At 41.7% G+C, this 10,382-nt stretch overlaps 1 protein-coding gene across 1 annotated transcript; it reads right to left on the bottom strand.

Moving 5' to 3' along the window:
- Positions 1–2,168: 2,168 nt before the first annotated feature.
- On the bottom strand, positions 2,169–6,773 carry mstnb (myostatin b). Its single transcript, NM_001123549.1, is given in 3 exon segments — positions 2,169–3,773; positions 4,819–5,186; positions 6,288–6,773. Coding segments are annotated over 3 exon segments (1,122 nt in total). The 5' UTR covers positions 6,661–6,773; the 3' UTR covers positions 2,169–3,392.
- Positions 6,774–10,382: the final 3,609 nt, after the last annotated feature.

The following is a 10,382-nucleotide window of genomic DNA, read 5'->3' as shown; positions in this document are numbered from 1 at the left end:
ATATTTTTTCACACACACAAATGGCAGACAATATATGATTACAGTCATGTTACAAGTCCCTTCCCTCCCACCATGAACACACCCTCCCGGTATTACCTTCATTAGCTTAATGATGTATTCATGTTAGTTACTGCATTAACTCATTAACTAAATAATCAACATGAGTAATGAAGCTGTATTCTAAAGTACTGACGATTAGGTATTAGATCTACATTGAACTAGATTCAACAAATATTCATTGTAAACATAATGGAAAATATGTGATGTTGGCATAAAGAATACTTAATTATTTGTAACACTATTACTTAATAATTTATTTGTGCTAACTGCTGCATTAACTAATGTTAATTCATCTCTTATTAAGTCTATATTGTAAAGTGTTACATCAGGTATTTTATCAACTGACCTAGATGTGTAATTTTTCAACAATCATAAACATTGTGGGAAAATGGTCATGTAATGTTGTCATCTTGTTTATAAGTTTCAATGTAGTGTAATTTGTGTATATGTCATTGATTACATGTTTTAATTGAATTGATGGCTTCTTCCTCTGAGAACGATTTGGAAGTAAGTTGATTTTTTTTTAAATTCTACCTACTACTATTGGTTGGGCTTTTCTAGAACTTCCTTCCATTGCTATGTAGCCTAAAGGCATGATATGGGTAGGGACCACGTAATGTGTAAAGCTCGCTCCCATACTGCTTTACTTCCTGAAAATGCACCGGTTACGTGTCCGTATGCATTCGTAGGGATGGCAGTGGGCAAGGAATAACTTTGGGAAAAGAATACTCTCAAGGAAAGCTGTTCTGTGAATCTACTGCACCTGTCTGCTAGACTTCAGGGTTTCCCAAACTGTCACCCCCCTGGGTGCACATTTTTTATTTTTTTGCCCTAGAACTACACAGCTGATTCAAATAACCAACTCATCATCAAGCTTTAATGATTTAATCAGCTGTGTAGTGCTAGGGAAAAAAACAAAACATGCACTCGGTGGAGCCCCAGGTGGGGCCCCAGGACCGAGTTTGGGAAACCCTGTGCTAGAGTCCCACCTGACTGTCATGGCAAGCCTCCAGCTCACAGCAAGAAAGGATGTCACTCTGGGCCAATGCTCAGTTCGCCCTCTACCGGGCGGAAGTGAAGCCTCATGAAGCCATCAGTTCAATAAGTCATGCTGTCAGAACGCAACAGAGTTCACTTCCTCTCTCATTAGACTGCAATGCCTTCTACAGCCCTGACTGACTGCTAGACCCCTAGCTGGAAAAGCAGATTGAAAGAAAGTTGGCATAAATGATGTCCACAATACATATGATATAATGTTATCAGTGAATGTTGATCTTATTACTTTTCTGTACATCCATGCATGGGTGCATGCACAAACACAAGCATGCACAAACTCACACACCTCCTGTTGCTTATCCATCAGTAGAAGACATATGTTGAAAGAATAAGGGTGGATAAACTCAAGTGAATGAGACATGTTGTCCAGACTACTCTGATCACTGTATGTTGTTTTGATGATGAAACGAAATGGTAACACCACGGCTGGCTGGGTCCGTGTGATTGGTCAGCTGAAAGGCACCATGTTGGTCCAATCGTTTTAATGGGGTATGGTAGGATCCATGCTGTTCCTTAACCTGGGCACACTTTCTGTGACCATGGATGGGAGGGTTTTGGGTCTTGCGCTATTTGGCTGAATTGCCTGTGTAGTGGATGAGAAATTCAGGTAGCATGTTGGCTTGATTACATCGCTGACGTCACCTTCCTTGAGATCTGAAGTCAATTGTCGCTCATGGGATGACAGGCCTGTCTCTTGCTCTGTTGGCTATAAGTGGTGTTGTGCAAAGTATTTTGAGTTTGAGCCCTGTTCAGGGGAACAGAATGAACTATATTGCGGTCTATAATTCACATTCATTTTATGTGAATTGGAACCGTATGGATGCATTAGTCTTCATGTGTTTATCACAAGAACCTTCCTCTTATGATTCAGTTTACATGACTGAGGCTTGTGACCAAATGCACATGAACAGGAATGGTAGAAATGACCTTCAGGACTCATTGCTGAAGGAGCACATCGTCCCTTGTTTAGAATAAATGCACAGCTCTATTATTCCAACGGCAGTAAAATACCATTACCAAGCTATTGGATGAAATAACTGAACTTAACATATAAGCAAGCACCTTTATTTGATTAACAGGTATATAGTCGCATTTGTACTGTTTTCTTGCTAGTTTGTGGTCTTATACATTTACTAACAATGGTTTAGAAAGGTAACTGCTAATGGAAACAATGGCATATGTATACAATACAAATTAGCAAACATATCAAAATCAGTTTTTACAACTTTTGTAGCAACCAATTCTTTCTATTGGTTTGCCATAGTGCAAACTGTGTTATTTGTAAGACAGAGTTTAAACGTGGTTTTAACATTCATACTTTTCAAAATATATTTATCTGTCTCAAACACATCTCAATGTGTAGACTGCATTCATTGTGCCTCCGGTTCAAGTCCTCCTGTCCAGTAATGTTGATTTACAATAAGAATAATTCAAGTGAGTAGGGCAGTTCAGGCAGTTGAATGGTGGTAAAGCTATGATTAAAAGTTGAATAAGAATGCACTGTTGCTGTGTGTGTGCATGGTGTTTATGGCATTATGCATGAAGGCCAGTTCAGACTGAGACCTCAGCTATAGTTTTCCAAGCCCTTTCAAAAGTCGTTGAGGATTCCCGGTTTCACTCTCAAACATTGCTTATATGATTATCACACCGATAGGTAAGCGTAGCCGTAAAATCTTGGGGGGAAATGAGTCTGTGTGTGTGCACCTATGTTTCTGACCTGGGTTGAAATATGATTTGTTTTCTTTCCAGTACTTAAGCTGTGCTTGCCTGGTGCAATGGAACCAATGGATTATTCCCCAAAGTGCAAACCCCAACTGTCTCCATCAAACAGTCAAAGTATTTGAAAGAAAACAAATACTATTTGAACCCAGGTCTGGTGTATGTGTGTCCATCCATGTCTGTATGTTTGAATAACTGGACGGAGCGTGTAACATTTAACAGTTTTGTGGGAAAATGTGGCGTACTTTAGGCTACTACGTCCACTCCCAAGTCCAACAGGCGTTGTGTTCCTACATCCATGTGATTTTAGGCCATTGTGGCTGCGAACATGTGATTGGAGGAGGGAAGAAAACAAAAATGAAAGAAAAAAAAAAGGAACGAGACATGTCCGTGGTGGAAGCGCTGCTCAGCGAATGGATGGGCATTTCTTTAGCCGCTATTCTGGCTCTATTGCACCGTATTCTGCAGAAAGCACTGGTAGTGGTGGATGGATCTGTCCCAAAGTCCAGGGTGGAGACCCTGGCTGAGCCCCTCCCCCTCATCGGCAGAGCTCTCGCTCACGAGCATCCGCAACGGTCCACCACCATGGAGGGGATCTTGCCGTAGATGATCTGCTCTTTGCGGTTGAAGTAGAGCATGTTGATGGGGGACATCTTGGTGGGGGTGCAGCAGGGCCCTGCGGTGCCGCGAGGGTTAGCCTTGTTCACCAGGTGGGTGTGGGGGTACTTCTGCAGGTGCATGTACTCACACTCACCAGAGCAGTAGTTGGCCTTGTAGCGCTTGGGGGCAATAATCCAGTCCCAGCCAAAGTCTTCAAAGTCTACCGTGAGGGGGTAGCGGCAACAGCGGGACTCGGGGGAGTTCTCGTCACAGTCCAGGCCCGAGTCTCTCCTGGAGCGCTTCGGGCCCTCTGAAATCGTCACCTCCATGAAGGGTTGCTGTAAGGGCACAACACGGAATGGTTAAAAACATGAAACAGGCATTGCTTGATACATTGGGAAACATATTTGATTTTGCTTCTCCAATAAAACATTGCTGATCAAGGTTTCAAACCTGGTGTTGTGATACTTTGAGCCACTGAAAATGTGTGTGTGTGTGTGTGTGTGTGTGTGTGTGTGTGTGTGTGTGTGTGTGTGGGTGGGTGGGTGGGTACTTATATCCTTGTAGGGACCTAAAATCCCCAAAAGTCCCCACAAGGATAGCAAAACAAGGAAAGTTCTCCCTCGTCATGAGGACATAGGCTATTTTAAGCTTAGAGGTTAGGTTTAGGGGTTAGAGTGACAATTAGGGTAAGGATTTAGGGTTAGGAGTTAGATTTGGGTTACAGGTTAGGGTTAAGGTTAGGGTAAGGGTTAGGGGTTAGGGAAAATAGGATTTTGAATGGAAAGCAATTGTAGGTCCCCATGAGGATAGAAGAACAAAGTGTGTGTGTGTGTGTGTGTGTGTGTGTGTGTGTGTGTGTGTGTGTGTGTGTGTGTGTGTGTGTGTGTGTGTGTGTGTGTGTGTGTGTGTGTGGCTGTAGGCAATTACTCTGATTAGCACAGTCACACAGAAGACTTCTGGAATTTCTGGCCATGTAAACAATGTGAACTTTTATGTAATCAGGTGATAGGACATGATATTATTGGTGGCCAGGGCAACTATTCTGCCATAGATATACTCCTTTAATGAGGTCTGTGTGTTTATATTAAAGATTCAAAAGTACTTTGAAAATGTGATTGTTAGCTAAACATAAAAGCACATGATAGCAAATCTTAGGGTGCCAAGACCCCTCTGATCAACAACTGGTATTTGAAGCCAAATGAGTCTTGCCACACAATTTGACACCAAAAATATATTTGCACTCTTGACAAGGGTGGTACGTGTTGATATTGCATCATTACGCATTAATACATGAGTTATGGATTACTTCACATAGATCCACGGGGATAAATTACAAAACTATTTGTAAATTGCTTCGATGGGAGATCAATCTAAACTCACCAGTCCTTCTCCCGCTTCTGCTGAGGTAACGGCCAGATCATTTCCCTTCGAGTCGAACGCATTAATCTCGATCCCCCAATTCGTCTCCGGCTGCCGCAGCCACACCGACAGCACTTGTTTCACGTCGATACTTTGCCAAGAGCTGACTCCTGCATTCACGTCGATCTTTAGAGACCGGATACCTATGTGCCTGCCCCCGTCCGTGACAGGCATCAGGCGGGAGATTTGCAGGAACACGGTGGTGACTTCGTCAGCTGGCAAAAGGTGCACCCATAACTGCGCATGAACTATGCGGTTCACCTGAATCTTCGAACTGAAGGAGAATAAGCAACACTTGGGTTTCCGATCGACTTGGACGATGGATTGGGCTGGAGGAGAGAAATTAGAACATGAATTACAATATGGAAACGTCACCTCTATTTCCACAATACAATTTGATTTATAAACTAAATTAAATGACTGCAAAAAACGTTTGCAGTTGTATTTAACACAAAACACAATTTTGTTTTCGTTACAGAACCCCCTTGGTAAACCAATTTCAAAATATATATTTAAAGTTACAATGTCATGACAAGTATTGACAAACTATACAACTCAACAATGTGTCATATCCAGGGTATCCTCCAATATAGCCTAGCCTATCTAGTTTTAGAACCTCCACACTCAACACCAGAGAGTGACACTGACACATTATAAGATGGAACTTGGCTCGTGCGTATTGTTCGTACATTTACCGCGTAAAATTCTATAGTGGTTCCAATTTAACATGAAATTACAGATCAAAACGAATTCCTCATTCGTATGAAATTCCAACCTATTCTCAACATAGTGGTGCAAGTAATACGGGATCAGATATGCAAGTGCGCTCTGTGCCCAATGCGTAAAAACAGCTGCAGTCTGGTACCTTTTTTAACGTTATTAATAAACACTGAGTGTACAAAACTTTAGGAACACCTTCCTAATATTGAGAACAGCCTCAATTCGTCTTGGCATGGGCTCTACAAGGTGTCGAAGGTGTCGAAAGTGATACTGGCCCATGTTGACTCCAATGCTTCCCACAGTTGTGTCAAGTTGGCTGGATGTCATTTGGGTGATCGACCATTCTTGTACACACGGGAAACTGTTGAGCGTGAAAACCCAGCAGCGAACACTCAAACCGGTGCGCCTGTCACCTACTACCATACCACGTTCAAAGGCACTTACGTATTTTGTCTTTCCCATTCACCCTCTGAAAGGCACACATACGCAATCCATGTCTCAATTGTCTCAAGGCTTAAAAATCATTATTTAACCTGTCTCCTCCCCTTCATCTACACGGGTTGAAGTTGATTCAACAAGTGACATCAATAAGGGATCATAGCTTTCACCTGGATTCACCTGGTCAGTCTTTGTCATGGAAAGAGCAAGTTGTCCTAATGTTTTGTACACTCAGTGTATAGTTGCATTGAATAATAGTCTGTCAAACTTACGTTCAGTGGCCATTGTCATGATTGTTTCTGTGATGGCATGTTCATCATCTTCTTCCATAACTCCATCCTTATTGTCATCTCCAAGAACATCGTACTGGTCAAGAAGTTGCTGCAAAGGTGGTGCCTTAGGCAGGAGCTGCTTGACAACATCTCGGCTGATATTGGGAGCTTGCTTGAGTCGCAGTTTGCTAAGAATTTGGGACTTGATGGCGTGTAATCTCATGTTTTTGATCTGCTGTCGGACCTCGCATGTTGGGCACTGCTCGCCGTCATCCGTGGCAGGGGGCTGGTGGTGCGCGGTTTGATCACCAAGACCCACTGGACCGAAAGCAACCATGAAACTGAGATATATCAGAACCTGCGTCAGATGCATTATCTAAGGTGCGGAGTTTGCTATAAAAATGGAATCCCAAACGTAATATGTATTGGCGTGAAGGCGGACTACAGAGTTGCCTGTGTTTGAAATCAGGCTCTACACTGATAGGTGTCATACTTTAATTCGGCAGCCCTTTTTATATTGCAACTTTGGCCTCTCTTTTGTGTCGTCAAAATCTATGATTGGTTGGGCTGGCAACAATGAATTTAACAGACAGACATGAACTGTATTTTTCTGTCAAACCTTAAAGAGGTACGCAATGGCAAGGTTTGGAATAGTTTTGAGACAACTACACTATCAATCAGACAAGACAGTACTGCAAATGGCCAAATAAACATTTCGGATATGGTTATTGATTTATTGCATAAACTTAAGTCAGCCGTAGCTAGTCATCATCTGAATGCCACTGAGAAACCCGTTTTATTCAGCCTGTCCCATCACACCAGGGGTGGACTGGAACCAGAAATCGGTTCTGGCATTTATAACACAATGGCCCATTTTTCCCCTTGAGGCCCCACAACTAAAAATGTTTCCTCAATGCCCCTACACAAGCCCATTTTGCGCTAAAAATAAAGAAGTTAGACATGCCCTCTAGGCAAAAATTTACCAGCCCTTCTGACATTTGCCAGAAATGCCAGATGGTCAGTCCGCTCCTGCATCCCATCAAAGCTACAGGGATCAAATGAATCGGAGTTATGACTTCACTTCTTTACGGTCAGTTAGTTATATGATCAGTTTGCCTATCTTTCTGAATCTCTCTTGAAAATGTAAGGAAATGTATTTACAAATATGACAGGAACCAATATTTAGTCTATGTAGACCTATAGGCTACATGGAGTAGACCTACTTGTCTCCAAACCTACTTTCCAAAGGCAAAATGTATTAATCAAGTAGGCTATAGGATAGATACCATTGCATAGAAAATATACGGCGAAATGGGCTGTACTGTAGGCCTACTATACTGTACTTAACTATAGGCTACTGGGTATTGTTGCCTTGGGGTGTCTGATTTACGAAAGCTTTTTCGTCTAGACGTTTAGTGCCATCGTGCGGCTTATCGACATCTACAGTTGCAACATTACGCACAGGTTATGAAATATTATTTTCATTTACAGATGAAGAGTAACATATAGGTTCTAATGAAAGTCAATCAAATCGTCTAAATGATGTACATTTTACGCAGCAATATGGATGGGATGACACAATGACTTGGTCACGAGTCATGTCAATGGTTTATAGCCTATTATCATTATGGAATTTGAGACTATATCCCTTATGTGAAAGAAAACATACTAAACGACTTTAACTAATGTACACTTATGGACTATACAGTTTTACGCACACTCCTCCAATGAGTTTTACAGATTTACGCATTCGTCAAATATATATATATATATTTTTTAAATGACAACAATTGGTTTGAAATATATCCGAGCACATATAGCTTGCTATCAATACTCATAAAACCTTACACAGTGCCCCTGTGGCTTAAGCGAAAGCGCACTACGGTATCTCCTGTGCCATAATGGTCCAGACCTCTTGGCAGACTCAGTAGTAGCCTAAAACTTTGATACAGGGAAGCTGCACGGGGGTTCACTTCCAGCAAAGGCCTGAGAGACAGGATTATAATCTATGGCATTAATTTATAGCAACAATTGAATATATTCCTTACTTTATACATTGTAATAAATCACTGAGAAGTCAAGCATGCCACAAGAGGGTGATATTGTACAAGTATTAGTAGCCTGATTGTGTGCGCACAATTTACCTCCACAACCTAGTCGACACAGCTGCTAATTGCTGTTGAGTGTGTATTAAAAATATAATTACGTCCTACAAGCTACAGCCGCCATTAGAAAGTGGAGTCAAACAGGCAACAATTTCAACGATGACCCATGGACAATCTCGAGTAGAACGATGGCAAGAAGGTGTAGTCATCCAGGTCCGACCATTCATGGCTTTGAGACCTTAAATCGATTTTGCATTTAGTTAAAATTACTGCACAATGTGGTGTGGTGCAACATTTGATGCCCAGTTTGATAGCGTAGTGCACATTTCGTGCAGAGAGAGAAGCCGACCAATGCTGTCGCTGCCTTCCAAGCTTCAAGTTCAAATCATTGGACGCATATGCAGCGGTTTGAAGCCGATAAGGAGATTGAATAGAAAGGAGAGGCGGCACATATAGTAATTTCGGTTAACAATCCGTGTGGATGTATGACACTTCTTTATTGAAATCAACCGTAGGGGAAAGTGTCAAAGAGAAAACGAGGATGTGATTTCCCACTGGGTGAATTTGATATTCATGGGGGTAAACTCACCCAGTCCTACTTTTCCAAGAGCCCTCTTGAAGGTACGTATCCCACGCATCCACAATATTTTATGATATGTATTTTTCAGGGAATTGTGTGGGAAATTGGCTATAGGCGCAGGCTACGTTTAAATAATGGTGTATTAAGCAGAAATGCGCTCATGTGTAGGGAATTTTCGGAGTCCTATTTCCAAGGGTGACAACTATTTCGCCCTCTATTTCCCCATCCCGGTTATCATTTCTCCTTGACCTTTTATGTTCACATTTCAATAGTGTGATTATTTAATATATGCCCTTACTAATTCAAGAAAGGTGGGTTATAGTAGAATGGGGGTTAAACGTCCCTGGTATGGCCAACTTCACCCTCACATTCCCAAATACGGTGATTAAATGGACACATTTTTTATTTAGAATAACTTTTTCTCAAAGAATAACCTATATGACTATATTACACATAATCAGGTTATTTCCAAACGTAAAATATAATAACAAAATGTAAAGTAGAATTGTTATGTGTTGGTTGTAATACCCCCCCTTCTAAATCCGCTGTGGAGGGAGGTAGGGTTTACAGGGTCGAGTCCAATGATACCTGGGCTAGAGCGACATGCTTGCCACGTTCCATGCTTGAGCTAAATGCTACATTGCCACGTTCCTTATAGGCTACTTGGGCTAGAGCGACATGCTTGACATAAGGTTACAGACACCTTTCCCCACTTTGTCTTAAAAATATGAAAAGATGTGTCATAAAGATCTGATTGAAGTTTTCGGAATCAGCACTGTACTTATATAAGCGGCAGCCACTGTCAAAAAGCATAAGCTACAATGCTAGCATTTTGCAGCATCTGTAAAAAGCAAATTGTATGTGAGAGATGAACGGGATGATATAGTAGTGTGCTGCTCTGTCAGAGAAATAATCACATGCCACCTTGAATCTGGATCAGGCAGGACTGAGGCAGCACACATGCACAGGACAGATGGAGATGTGGACTACAGCAAATAACATCAGTCCTTTGTGCATTCAACCTAGAGCCACTTAATCTATTTATACAATGCCTAGTCAAAGTCTACACACCCCTTGCAGTCTACACATTTTGCTGCCTTATAATTATAATTAAACACAACCTACTCCACATTTTGAAAGTGAAAAAAATTATAGAGCATTTTCCAAATTACTTATCTACACAGAACAAAAATATAAGCGAGGTCCTGGGCTGGCATGGTTACACGTGGTCTGCGGTTGTGAGGCCGGTTGGACGTACTGCCAAATTCTCTAAAAGAACGGCTTATGGTAGAGAAATGAACATTAAATTCTCTGGCAACAGCCCTGGTGGACATTCCTACAGTCAGCATGCTTTTATTTCAGCTCATGAAGTATGAGACAAACACTTTACATCTTGCGTTTGTATCTTTT

Source organism: Salmo salar, chromosome ssa21 (assembly GCF_905237065.1).
Source record: "Salmo salar chromosome ssa21, Ssal_v3.1, whole genome shotgun sequence".
In the NCBI taxonomy this organism is placed as follows: domain Eukaryota; kingdom Metazoa; phylum Chordata; class Actinopteri; order Salmoniformes; family Salmonidae; genus Salmo; species Salmo salar.
The sequence above is the reverse complement of the archived record's forward strand: the minus strand, read 5'-3'. Positions and strand labels throughout refer to the sequence as shown.